Source organism: Aethalodelphis obliquidens, unplaced genomic scaffold (genome assembly GCF_003676395.1).
Source record: "Aethalodelphis obliquidens isolate GAN/ISIS:26980383/991018 unplaced genomic scaffold, ASM367639v1 scaffold11, whole genome shotgun sequence".
Classification (NCBI taxonomy): Eukaryota; Metazoa; Chordata; class Mammalia; order Artiodactyla; family Delphinidae; genus Aethalodelphis; species Aethalodelphis obliquidens.
Genome location: NW_020837955.1, coordinates 39,829,436 through 39,843,062, shown reverse-complemented (window position 1 = coordinate 39,843,062; position 13,627 = coordinate 39,829,436). Strand labels below are relative to the sequence as shown.

At 42.2% G+C, this 13,627-nt stretch overlaps 1 protein-coding gene across 2 annotated transcripts in view; it reads left to right on the top strand.

The window, feature by feature from the left end:
- The first annotated feature begins 243 nt into the window (after nt 1-243).
- ADAM12 (ADAM metallopeptidase domain 12) overlaps nt 244-13,627 on the top strand; it is a 388,736-nt gene continuing 375,352 nt past the window's right edge. The window contains exon 1 of one of the 2 annotated variants that reach the window (XM_027112934.1): nt 244-690. In XM_027112934.1, the coding sequence (XP_026968735.1) occupies nt 603-690 (88 nt within the window). In that variant the 5' untranslated portion in view covers nt 244-602. The remainder of the gene's footprint in view (nt 691-13,627) is intronic. The other variant, XM_027112932.1, reaches the window with a different exon arrangement.

The window sequence follows — 13,627 nt, the reverse complement described above, 5'->3', positions numbered from 1 at the left end:
GCGGGGATGTGTGCGCTCCGGACGCCCGCGCCGCCACCGAGCCACGTCTGTGCCGCCGCCGGGGCGCGCGGCCCGGGAGGCGCCCTGCCCCGAGCCGCCCCGGGGGTGGGCCAGAGCCGGCTCTGGGCGGGACCCTGGCGGGGGCCCCTGACCGGTCTCTAGGACCCGCGGGACGCCGCGGGCGGGCGGGCGGGGGTGCGGGGGAGACCATAATTTGTTCCGTGGTGATGAGAACGGTGACTGTTGGCTGTGGGTCCATTTCACAGGCCTGCCTCCTCTCCCTAACGATCTTCCTCGTCCCCGGGCCAACTCGGACAGTTTGCTCGTTTATTGCAACGGTCAAGGCTGGCTCGTGCCAGAACAGCGTGCGCGCGCGCACACACACGCACACACACACGCGCCGGGGAAAACTTTTTTAAAAAAATGAAAGCCTAGACTAGCTCTTCAGCGGCCGGGCGCTGCGCGAGGGGTTCGGAGTTGACTCCCCGCAGCAGGAAGTCCCTCGGGCCGCGACGCCCGGCCCCCTCTCGGCGCCCGCGGGGGATGGTGCAGCGCCTGCCGCCCGGCCCCGAGAGCTGCTGCTGCACGGAAGGCCGGCGACGATGGCAGCGCGCCCGCTGCCTGCGCCCCCCGCCCGCGCCCTCCTGCTCGCCCTGGCCGGGGCTCTGCTGGCGCCGCGCGCGGCCCGAGGTAAGTCGCCGAGCCCAGGCGGCTCCCCGCCGGTCCCCCGCTGTCCCCTCCCGCCCGCTGGGGACTCGCCCTCCGGGGGCACCACGCGCCGCACTGGGGGCGACGCCGAGTGGCGGGATTGTCCCGCGACCCGGCGCGCGGGGACGCAGCTGCGGAGCCCCCGGGCTCGGGCTCCCGGCTCGGAGGGGACCCCCGCCCCCCCCGGCCCCCACCCCAGGTGCCAATTCCCGGGGGAAGGAGGGAGCACTTGGCTCCGGGCCTGGAAGCCGCCAGCGCGTAGCCCGGGTGGCCCAGCCACGGGGCCGCTGCCGCGTGTCCTCCCATCTCGGGGATCATTTGCCAGGGTATCTGTCTTGACAGTTACACGTGTCGCCCGGGATGATGCTCGTTGGGTCATCTTACCCTGTCCCTTAGTGAATCCCCCCATCTCTGACTGGTCAGCCCTCCATGAGGTTTCCTGTGCACCCCTGCTCCCCCTCGGATACACTTGGGGGGACGCATAGTAACCGCGGAGGTGAGCCATCCCCGTGCCCGCAGGTGTGCCTGTGGCGTTCCACGGCTCTCTCCATTTTAAAAATGGACTCTCTTGCCTACTTCTTTAATTTTCTTTCCCTCTCTTTCTAATTCCGGATACCTGCGTAGTTGTCAGTGGCGGCTAGATTTGAGCAGAATCTTTGTTTCCCGCCACTCCGTCAGGTTCTCAGCTAAATAATCGCTTAAATCAACCTTGTGTAAAGCGACAACTCATTTCTACGTTAAGCCGAAGTGTGGCTATTATAGCTGTTTTATAGATCTAGGTTTTCCCGAGTTGTATCCCCTTAAATGGGTACCTGTGGATCTTTTCTTTTTGCACAATGAGAACTCAAACAGCAGGTGCCTTTTTAAAAATTCGGAAGTTTCTGCCGGTCGCCGTCACCGCCACCGCCGTCTTTCTGCCGCTAGAGGCGCTGTCGACCTACCAATGAAAGACTTGCCTTGGCCTCTAGCTCTAAATTTCTGTGATTCTGTGTAACAGGCATTATTTTTCAACAGCTGGCCTCAATCGCGAACCGTTACCACCTTATGGTACGTTTAATTTTGTAATTGCCACTGCTGCCCTCCACACCACCCCACCTCCATACCCCACCGCATCTACTGTAATGTGGCTAAAACCCAGATCTCGATAAAATCCACACGGCAATGAAGACCAATTTGGGAATTAATGATTAAGTAAAAAGATTGCTCAAAGGAAGGAAGAAGCAATGAGAATGCCAAGAAAGAATACTGCTGACTGTTTAGTTAGAAAACTCTGACCTGCAAGTGAAAATAATAGTTGTCGAAAATGTTTTGAAAGACTTTTGTACAAATGGGTCCTTTCGAGTATTTATTGAGAAAGAACTTTTAAAAACCTGAAACAATCTCAAAGTGTGCCCGAGGTGGCCTTGGACTTGACACATGCTGTGTACACATAAACGGAAGTCCACTGAGCATGAACAATACTTTTTTTTTTTAGAGGAAAATGTTTACTAAATCAAGCTAATAATGGGAAATTATTTCATGGAGGAAGGACTTCTTATTTTATGACTGCAGCTTTGGTAGAGGTAGTTTTTCCTTAGGATGGATATGACTCCAAATAGAAAGCCGGTTAAGCCTAATCACTTAGAATGGGTTACATGCTGTGATATCCCAGGATATCTGCTTGCTTATCCTTGGATTCTCGGTATCGAGTTTTAAATCAATCAGTGCACCAAATCACAGCATATAACGAAACATTTCTTTGTGTTGGCAAGAAAAAGGGAGGAATTACTACTTGTTTAAGACAGAGCATATTTTGGGGTTTGTCTCTCTGCATGTTACCCTTCATTGGCATCTCAGCTCTAACAGGTCCAAAACAGAACCCTAGATCCCAAACTCTCTACTCCTGAATCCATTTTCCACCCCGTGCCCCCATCTTTCCAACTGGGTAATAACATCCTCTGCCTTTTCCAGATGCCTCATGCAAATACTTAGAAAGTCATCCTGAGTCTCTCCTTTCCCTCCACAAGCCACCAGCCTCCAAAATGTATTCTCATCTACCCACTTCCCCCTGTTTCAAGTGGGCCTTCCCCAGCCTCGGCTGCTTTTTTTCCCGCTTCTTTTGATCTCTTCTGCAGAGCCTCTTATCCCTAGTGTAGTAGCCTCCTAACTCATCTGCTGGCTTCCCCTCTTGTCCCTGCTCAATGTACTCTTCCCAGCACCACAGCCAAAGTCATCAGTCTCAGTCATGAGTTGGATCATGCTGGTTTCCTGTTTAAAACTCTCCAGTGGCTTCCTAGGGCTCTTAAGAAAATCCAAACCTCAGTATAACATATTTCCTGTTTTCCTCTGTTATCTCCTTTCTCACCACTCTCTCCCATGCTCACGATTCCATCCACACTGGCTTCTCTTCTTTCTGACTTTCCAGTATAATACCGCCATAATAAAAAACCAATATTTAATGTTTGTACCATGAAGCAAATATTGCTTATGGTTGAGCCACACAGTGTTCTGTAATTCCATTTCACACCTCTTTCAACTTTTTGTTTTTCCTAGAGCTAATCATTGCTTTGTTTTTGTTTTTGCTTTTTTTTTTTTTTTTTTTTTTTTTTACTGTTTTGCTTTGTTTCTTGTGTACCAATCTCTACCTCCAAACTCTCTGGGAGAATTGGTAAACTTCCAATATGATCAAACACATCAGGTAATCTATTCACTATTTATTTTTCTTGGTATTATCTCTCTTGGAGCCCTTTTCTTCCTGCTCCAGTGTGAACTGGTTACTTTTTAGGCTTGCATGTCAAGTGTTGTCTCAGGACTACTCTCTTGCCAAGATGCTGGAAACCCCTCTTACATCCTTCCTGTGTTGGATCACCTGTTTTCTGAGCACCATAACTTTCTTTTTTTAGTTTATGCCTTATTTTTGTGGAGCACATCTTCTAGTAACTTCCTAAAAGGGCATGTGGGAGATAACTTTTTTTGATAACTTGTTAGGAATGATTAAATACTTTCCATTGCAAGTAACAGAAAACCTGACCACAGTAAGTCCCGTACATACGACCAAGTTCCGTTTCGGGAGTGCGTTCGTAAGTCCAATTTGTTCATAAGTCCAACAAAGTTAGCCTAGGTACCCAACTAACACGATGGGCTATATAGTACCATACTGTAATAGGTTTATAATACTTTTCACACAAATAATACTTTAAAAAATAAATACAAAATATGAAGAAAACATTTTTAATCTTATAGTACAGTCCCTTGAAAAGTACAGTGGTACAGTACAACAGCTGGCATCCAGGGGCTGGCATCGAGTGAACAGGCAAGGAGAGTTACTGACTGGAGGAGGGAGAGGAGGTGGGAGATGGTAGAGCTGAAGGATTGTCAGCAATAGGAGACGGAGGGCAAGCTGCAGTTTCACTCACACCTGACCTTAGTGGAACCCACGTTCGTGTCTTTGAAAGTTCGCAGCTTGAAGGTTCGGGTGTAGGGGACTTTTTTAATCTTTACATCCCAAGCGTTTGTGAAGTAAGTGGTGTAGTAGCTGGTGTAGTGGGTCAGTGATACTACTAGGGACCCGAGCTTTCACTTTTGCTTGTGGCTCTGCCATACTTACATGTTGGCTTTTGCTTTTATGCTTAATGCCTCATGGTCTTATGATAGCTGCTGTGCATTTTGGCATTATATCTGCATTCTAGGCCGTAATAAGGCAAAAGAGGCAAAAAGCAGAGTCAGCAAATCTATCTTATTGGGAAAATAAAAGTATTTCCAGAAACCTTTGTAGCAGATTTTCTCTTGGCTAGACTGTGACACAGGGCCACTACTTGCTGCATGGGAAGATAGAAAAATAAATAATTTTAGTTGTATACTTTGGTGTTTCAATCGAAACAGAGGTTTATGAGTAAGAAAGAAGTTTAGAATGTGTGTCTTGCATGCAAATATATATATGCAAATCAGCAATTTTATACATATAAATATATACACACACACACACACATATATGTATTTCACCCCGGATATATATATTAAAGGTGGTAATATATATCACCTTTGATTGTTAGTTTATTTAGGAATAAAATTTCAAGATGGAAATCATATTTCCTCAGTATTTTTTTTTTTTTTCGGTACGCGGGCCTCTCACTGTTGTGGCCTCTCCCATTGCGGAGCACAGGCTCCGGATGCACAGGCTCAGCGGCCATGGCTCACAGGTCCCAGCCGCTCCACGGCATGTGGGATCCTCCCGGATCGGGGCACGAACCCGCGTCCCCTGCACTGGCAGGCGGACTCCCTACCACTGCGCCACCAGGGAAGCCCTGTATTTCCTCAGTATTTTACAAGGCATTCCTTCATTGTCTCTATGCCCATTGCCACTTGGGAAGTTGATAGCATGGTGATTGTTAATCCTTTATATGTAGTCTGTTTTCTTTCTCAAGCTTTTCTCATCTTCTCTTAATCCCCAGTACTTTTACATTTCATGATAATGTGCTTTAGCTAAGCTCTTATCAGTAGTCGTGCTGGGACTTTCTGTTTGAACTTTCATGCTGTGAAGTTCTAGTGTACTTTCTTTTATTATTTCTTCAGTGATTTCTTCCTCACCGTTTTTGTCATGCTTTTTCTGAAACTGCTCTTAGCTGAATGTCCCAACCTCCTGAAAACATCCTCTAATTGTCTTCTTTGTTCAAATTTCTGGGAGAGTTTGTTTAATTTCACTTTCCAACCCTGCTACTCAAGTTGTTTATTTCTGCTACTACATATTTAATTTCCAAGAAGTGTTTCTTGTTCCATGAATATTCCTTTTTTTAAAATAAGGTTCTGTTCATATATATATATATATATATATAATGGATGTAAGGTTTTGGTGAACTCTTGGCATGCATTAACTTTTACTTTTTAAACATTGTTTGGCTGACTTTATTCTCACTATCAGCTCTCAGATCCTCCCCCACTCCTGTTTGTTATAGTCTCTGGCTTTCTTCAAATGTCTGTATTTTGGCTGTCTGTTTATATTTAACAATGAGACGCTAAAATGCTGATTGAAACTTCTGTGTGCTTCAAAGACGGGCTTAGTAACTGGTCGTCCTTCACTGGGTCGGGGGACCTCCATACATCACTGACTGTCTTTTTCGTAGGCTGGTCAGTTTCCCCAAAGAAGAATTTTGCAGCCCCCTGCTGAGGACCTAAGCCACTTCTTCACTCTCAGCTATGCCGGGCATCCTCGTGTACAGAATTTCTCTGCTTTAGTGTCTGCAGAAAATACATCTCCTGTCTGATGAAGTGGGAGGGGCAGTCACCTAGCTGTGCTGGCTTTGCAAGGGACCTACAGCTCTAACTTTTCCTTGGATGGTCTTTCAGCCCAGCCTGTACTGACCATCAGAGGTGCCCAGTGCCTCCCATCTCCAAGTCTTTCCAAGGTTCTCCTCATCCGTCTCACCTTCTAGATGGCTTCTCTCTTCTCCAGGCAACAGGTTTCCAGTTCTCTCTCCTCTGCTGAGTAGGTAACCACTTGTCTTACCTCTTCTAAAGCCTTGTTGCTTTCTCTTACCTGTTGCTATTTTCTCTCCAATTCTTTGTTTTTTTAAAATTATTTTTATGTTATTATTTATATTGTAGGCTTTCAGGAGGGAGTGCTGATAAACACCTGTGAGTCTGCCATAAACATTTAAAAGTCAGCCCAGGCTTTTACACGGCACTCTGTACACAGACGTGGTTTTTTTTTCCCTCTCTCTCACATGTCATTTGGCTTTTTCTATTCCTTCCTTGTGGAAACAAAAATTACATCCATTTTTAAATGTTTCAAAACTTTCTTTTAAAAATCTATAAATACTCAAAGTCAACATATACCTAATTGGATAGATGTTGCAGCTGTGGAAGCTGTAAGGATTTTTTTTTTTTCTCCTGAGGAATGCAACGACATCATCTAAAGAAGCTAAGCATATTTCTTTCTGGTGTAGATGATGCTGTAATGAATTCATTACAGTTGCAAAAAAAATTTTTTTTTGTATCAGAGTATGTTCCAGAGGCCTCTTAAAGCTAAACTGTTCCTGCACTATCTATGATTTATAAAGACAGGTGTGAGAAACATCTTCAGATGTTCCTTCTGTACCAAATGGCCAGGCATATAGTCCTTTGGCTGCGTGCCCACTGAAAGCTGTATGAAACAGCTCTGCAATGTGTGCAGTCCTTTAATTATCAGCTCTCTGGGTTTGAGAAAGTGAAGTTGATATAATCTATACGGAATGTTTTGGGAAATAGTTTCTGTGCACTTGTAGTAGCTGTTTCTTTATGTGTGTTTCTGTAGTATTTTATGAAACCTAAAGTTTTCATACCAGCACACGGTTACTTAAAAAGGCAGTTGTTGAGTGCTTTGGTGCCAGGAGCTATTGCAAGATCTTTGCATGCACTGTCTCATTCAGTCCTTGGGGAAGAATCTTGCCGTTGGTCCTGTTATTGCCCTCACTCTACAGAGGAGGAAACCATGGCTTCGGATGGTTGAGTGTCTGCTAAGTGGCCGATGCAGGACCATCTCTAGGCGCTCTCATGACGGGGACCGGGTCTTAGCCTAGGCGTAGTAAACATTTTGTCATCTATATATTTTATCTTTGAAATAACTATAATGTTTATAGCAATGAGATTGTGACGTAGCTTGCTTTGAAACGGAATGATAACGCGGTTCAAATGAACTTTACTTGCCAGTTGAAATGTGTGCCTTGAATATCATGCTTTCTGACAGGCTGCCATTTCAGTCCTTATATTTACCCCAGCTCGTTCTTCATCCTGGTGTCTTGTGCTTTATTTAATGTTCAGTATACCTTGCCTCCAATTGATCGATGAGATGGAGAAGCCAAATAATTCAGCATCATATTGATATTTTCTATCCTTTAAGCTTTTATGTCATCCCCAGGTGACACTAAGAGCTCAGTTTCTAGGCAACTGCTTAAAGAATTGGGCAACCTCATTGGATTAACTCTGGACCTTCTGTCAGTCCTGGAAACATTGGCCTCCCTGATCCCTTTAGATGATCCATTCTTAGAACTGTTGTTGGTATACCCTGACATCTTCTCTTGGCAGGGTGTGGTAAATACTGGCCTGTGGTTTGACCAAAAGATTCCTTGTTTTGTGTTTTGCTATATTTGTGATTAAAGCCAGGATGGGATGGAGCATTTCTCATGAGATCTATGTTCACATGGATCTGAATGTCATCAGAGAACCTGGTTTTACTTTCTTAAATCCTGGGGGTTTGATGGTGTTCTCGGGAACCTGCGTCAGAACTTAAGAGTCTAGGTTATACCTTAAAATGCAGCTGCACTTTGGTTGATGGAATACATGTATTCCTGAAATGAGGCAAGCTAAGCAAAATTTCTAAACTGAAATAATGTATTCAGCCAATTTCAGTATAATTTGAGATATGATCATGGAAAAGAATTTTGGCCCCATTATCCATTCCTTCACAAAATGTGAAATATTGTAAAAGTTGAAAAAAAGACACAGAATAAGTTACATATCCATACTGTTGCCAACCAAGTTTTACTATAGACGCTTCAGAATTTTTAAAATTTAAAGATGTTAAAGGTTAAAGCTTATTTGCAATCATTCCTGATTCTCTCCAGCCATCTAGTTCTTCACCTTCTTTCTGAAAAGACAACCACTATTCTGAAATTGGTAGAATATATATATATGTGTGTATACATATATCTCTAATCAATATTTGATATTATTTATGTATTAAATATTATATAAATGGTACCCTACCGTATACAACAGACTTCTTCAACTTGCTTTATTTATTTTTGTATATTTTTGGCTGCATTGGGTCTTCACTGGTGCACGCGGGCTTTCTCTAGTTGCAGCGAGCGGGGGCTACTCTTGGTTGCGATGTGCAGGCTTCTCATTGTGTTGGCTTCTCTTGTTGCGGAGCATGGGCTCTAGGCATGCGGGCTTCAGTAGTTGTGGCGCACGGGCTTAGTTGCTCCGCGGCATGTGGGATCTTCCTGGACCAGGGCTCGAACCTGTGTCCCCTGCATTGGCAGGCAAATTCTTCATCACTGCGCCACCAGGGAAGTCCTGCAACTCACTTTTCTAAAAATCAGTGTGTTTTTAAAGACTTATTCTTACTGATACATGTGCTTGCTTCATTCCTTTTAATTGAATGGTTAAACCATAAATTGTACACTCCTGTGTGGATAAATATCTGTTTTCCCCTACTTTTTGATATTGCACTGGTGCAAGGATACTTGTACCTATCTCCTCATATACAGGGCGTGAGCTCTAAGGAAGCTATTACAGATGAATGGCTGAATCGGAGGGTAAGCCAGTTTTCTGCTTTGATATACATTGCTACTTTGCTTTCTAAATCGGTTGCACCCATTTTCATGCCTACTTGTTAGAGAGTTCTGGTTATCCATATTTTTGCCAATACTTGGCACTTTCAGACTTTTAAATGTTGCCAAACTGGATGTGAAATATTTCATTGTTTTTATTGGTATTTTCCTGATTCCTAAAGACTTTAAGACTTTTCTTAAGAAATGTGTTTATATTGTTCTTTATGTTTCTTCTTTGGATCACTTATTATTTGCCCATTTCTTCTTTCTAAGTGTGGTTTAAGAAATCCTTCTCTCTTTCCTGAGCGCCAAAAGAGATTTTTATAATTTCTTCTAGATTTTAACTTTTTGCTGTTCACTTTTAGTCCAACTGGAACTTATTTTTATTTGTTGTAGGAGGGCATGGTCTGTTTTGCCTCATACAGATAAGATAACCAACCATCCTAGTAACATTTATTGAATCCTTTCCTCCTTCTGATAAACACCAAGTCTAGACAGATATGCTCTGGGTTCCTTGTTCTGCTGGACTATTTTTTTTATTCTATTTTCAGTACCATACTATTTTCAGTATTCTGTACTATAACGAGTCTTACATATTTAGATTGGTTGGTATATGGTGGTATACGGGGGCAGACAGTGGGGTCAGCTTGGCGTGGTTTGCATATCAGCTCTGTCACCTACTGATATGTGACCTTGGGAAGGTGAGTGACCAGCCTGTGTTGTTAGGACTTTCGCAGTTTCAATACTGAAAATCCTACATCTCAGGACCCCTCAGAGCTGGGAAAACCATGATGGTTGGTCACCCTAAACCTCAGTCAAATTATGAAAACTCTTTGTTCCCCAGTTACTCCCTTTATGAAATGGTGATAATAATAGTATGTGGGGGCTTCCCTGGTGGCGCAGTGGTTGGGAGTCTGCCTGCTGATGCAGGGGACGTGGGTTCGTGCCCCGGTCTGGGAGGATCCCACCTGCCGCGGAGTGGCTGGGCCCGTGAACCATGGCCACTGAGCCTGTGCTCCGCAGCGGGAGAGGCCACAGCAGTGAGAGGCCCGCATACCGCAAAAAAAAAATAAATAAATAAATAATAAAAAAAAATAATAGTATCTTCCCCCATGGGGGGATGTGAGGAAGATTAAATGAGATGATACATGGAAAGTGCTTTGAACAGGGCCTGGCCCATGCTAAGTGCTCAAAAAGGTTAATTTCCTCTTCCTGTCTCCCTTCCTCTCCTTTATAGAATTGTCTTGAGTGTTCTTGAAATGCTAGTATCTCATATGAACTTTAGAATTTCCTTGCTAAGTTCTCCAAGATACTCAGTGGGAACTTACAGATTAATTTGGGGAGACTTGACATTCCCATGATGTCAAAGTTTTTCCTGCCATAAATGTGGTCGTTTCTTTATATGTTTTCTTTAATTTTATTCAGTAAGTTAAAAAATTTTCTGAAGTTCTTGCACATCTTTGTAAGATATGTTTCAAGGTACTCTAAGTACTTACTAGATTCACTGTTATTCTGAATGGCATCACTATTTTTTTTAATTAAGAAATTTTACTACAGCAAATTTTAAACATATGCAAAAGTTGACAGACTGGTATAATGAACACTCATGTGTCTATTACTCAGCTTCAACAAGTACCAGCTCATGGCTATTCTTGTTTTATCTGTGGAATTATGTCTTTTTAAAAAGTTCTAATTGATATTTTCTTTTTCAGTATAAATAAATGTTCCTGATTTTTGTACTTTGATTTTGAATTCGGCAACCATGCTTGATTTTTTAAATAAATGTATTTATTTATTTTGGGGTGTGTTGGGTCTTCGTTTCTGTGAGAGAGCTTTCCCTAGTTGCCGCGAGCGGGGGCCACTCTTCATCGCGGTGCGTGGGCCTCTTCACTATTGCAGCCTCTCTTGTTGCGGAGCACAGGCTCCAGACGCACAGGCTCAATAGTTGTGGCTCACGGGCCCAGTTGCTCCGCAGCATGTGGGATCTTCCCAGACCAGGACTCGAACTCCTGTCCCCTGCATTGGCAGGCGGACTCTCAACCGCTGCGCCATCAGGGAAGACCCATGCTTGATTTTTATTAGTTCTAATTGTTTGTAGACTAACTTCATAGAAATTCTAATTATCATCTAAAATGATGGTAATTTTTGTTTTTTCCTTTACAGTTCTTTTACATTCTACCTCTTTTATTTCTTTTCTTTCATTGGCTAGCACCTCCACTACAATGATAAACAAAAGTGGTGATTGCAAATGTCTTTGGGTTTTTTTCCCCCAACTTTAATGAGAATAGCTTTTCACCATTGATTAAGATGCTTACTGCAAATTTTTGCTATGTATGTCATCTAATCTTTTTTTAATATAAACTAGGAACATTTCTCTATACTGCTAGTTTGCTAAACTGTTTTCTTTTTAACATATAAACATGGTTGTTTAATTTTTTTTTTTTTTTTTTTTTTTTTTTGTGCCGTACGCGGGCCTCTCACTGTTGTGGCCTCTCCCGTTGCGGAGCACAGGCTCCGGACGCGCAGGCTCAGCAGCCACGGCTCACGGGCCCAGCCGCTCCGCGGCATGTGGGATCTTCCCGGACTGGGGCACGAACCATGGTCTCCTGCATCGGCAGGCGGACTCTCAACAACTGCTCCACCAGGGAAGCCCTGGTTGTTTAATTTTTTAAAAAAACTTTTCCTCAGCATCTGTTGGTATGATTAGTTGTTCATTTGTTGGGGTTTTTTCCCCTCCTCTATTCCATTAGTAGTGTAGTGAATTATATTAATAGATTTTATGTTGTTAAACCATCCTTGAATTATTAGAATAAATCTTCCATGATTTGGGTGCATTTTTAAAATACAATGTTGGATCCCATTTACTAAAATTTTATTTAGGATTTTAGCCCCTGTAGGACAATGTTGATAACCATCATTAGTCTTTAATTTTCCTTTCTCCAAATATCTTTTAGTTTTCATTTCAAAGCTTTACTGTTAGCCTCAGAAAGTGAGTTAGGGAGTTTTAGTTACATCCTTTTCTATTCCTAGGACAGCTTAGGTATAAGAGGTTATTTTTTCCTTAACAGTCGTTGAAACTTGACTTAATATCATCAAAGCATGGTGTTTTTTTTCATCAGAAATCTGATAGTTGATTTAATCTCCTCAAGGGTTATAGTGCTATTCATATTATCTCTTTCTGAAATAATTTTGCTGCATTTTTCTTTTGTTGATCTTTTATTTTTGTTTTCTATTTCATTAATTTCTGTCCCTTTCTTCTACTTTCTTGGGGTTTATACTGTTATTCTATTTCTCACTTCTTCTGAAAGCTCTTTCATTTAAGCCGAACTTTTCCCTCCAATTACTGCTTTCATTGTTTTGCTGTTAGGTTTGTGTTATCATCATGGCCAAAATAATCTATACCTTGCATTATGATTTTTTGAGTGCGAAGTTATTTAGACATATGTTTTGATTGGTATGTATGTGAGAGAGTGTGTGTGTTTTGCTTTCTAAATGGTTGGGTAAGATGAGTTATCTTTGTTGTTGATATCTGATGTTATTACACTGGTGTCAAAGAAAGTGATCTGTGTCCTATTGACTCTCATGCATTTGAAATTTTCCTTATGAGCTAATACATGGTAAATTTTTATAAAAATTACATGTGTGTTTAAAAATAATGTATATACTCTAAGTATTGGGTATAGGGTTCTAGATATGTCAATTAGATTAAGCTTGTTAACTGATGTCATATCATATATTATGACTAACATTTCTCGTTCAGTATTTCTGTGTCTAAGAGAGGTTTTAAGAATCTAATATAATCATGGATTTTCCATTTCTCCTTGTAATTCTATCAGTTTTTGCATCATACATTTTGAGGCTAGTTTGTTGGGTCTATTCAACTGTGTACAGCTCCAGATGTGTCCAAGACAAATATTACTGTATCAGTTTTCTTTGGGTTAATATTTTTCTGGTATGTCTTTTCCTATCTCTTTACTTTCAAATTTTCCATGTCATTATCTTTCACATATGTCTATTATAAACAAAATATGCCTACATTTAAAAACTTTATAATTGCTCTCTCCTAACTCACTAGGTCCATCCCTTCATGTGTATTTGTGACCTTTGATGTTTTTGAACTCATCTTCCATTTTGTTCTCTATTTACTAAAAGTTTACTGAATTTTGCTATTTTTAGGCACCTTTTTTTTCTGTCTCCTTTTATATTGCTGAAGGATTATTTACACCTACTTCTCTCCAGCTCTGTTAATTTAGAGGTTATATATCCGGTTTCCACAATTTAGTAGTACCGTTAAAGTTCAAACGTTGAGCTTCAAGTAACAAAGTGTAAAGGTAGCCAGTGACTCTGGCCACCTCGCAAATACCACCACTGGCCAAGAATGCTTCCGTGTCTTTCATCGTCTCTCCCATTTATTATTATTGCTGTCTAGCATTTTAGTCTACCACTTTGAAGCACATCTCTCATCAAAAAAATAAAGTGGAGTGGTGGTTGACTTTGCTTTTGTTTTTAGTAGTGCAGGCTTATTTTGGTTTATCCAATGTAACCAGTGCCTTTTTTTTCCATCATGGCTTCTTGCAAACCTCTTCTGTCTCTTGGATTCAGTTTGCTTTTTATCAAAATCATGTTGCCTT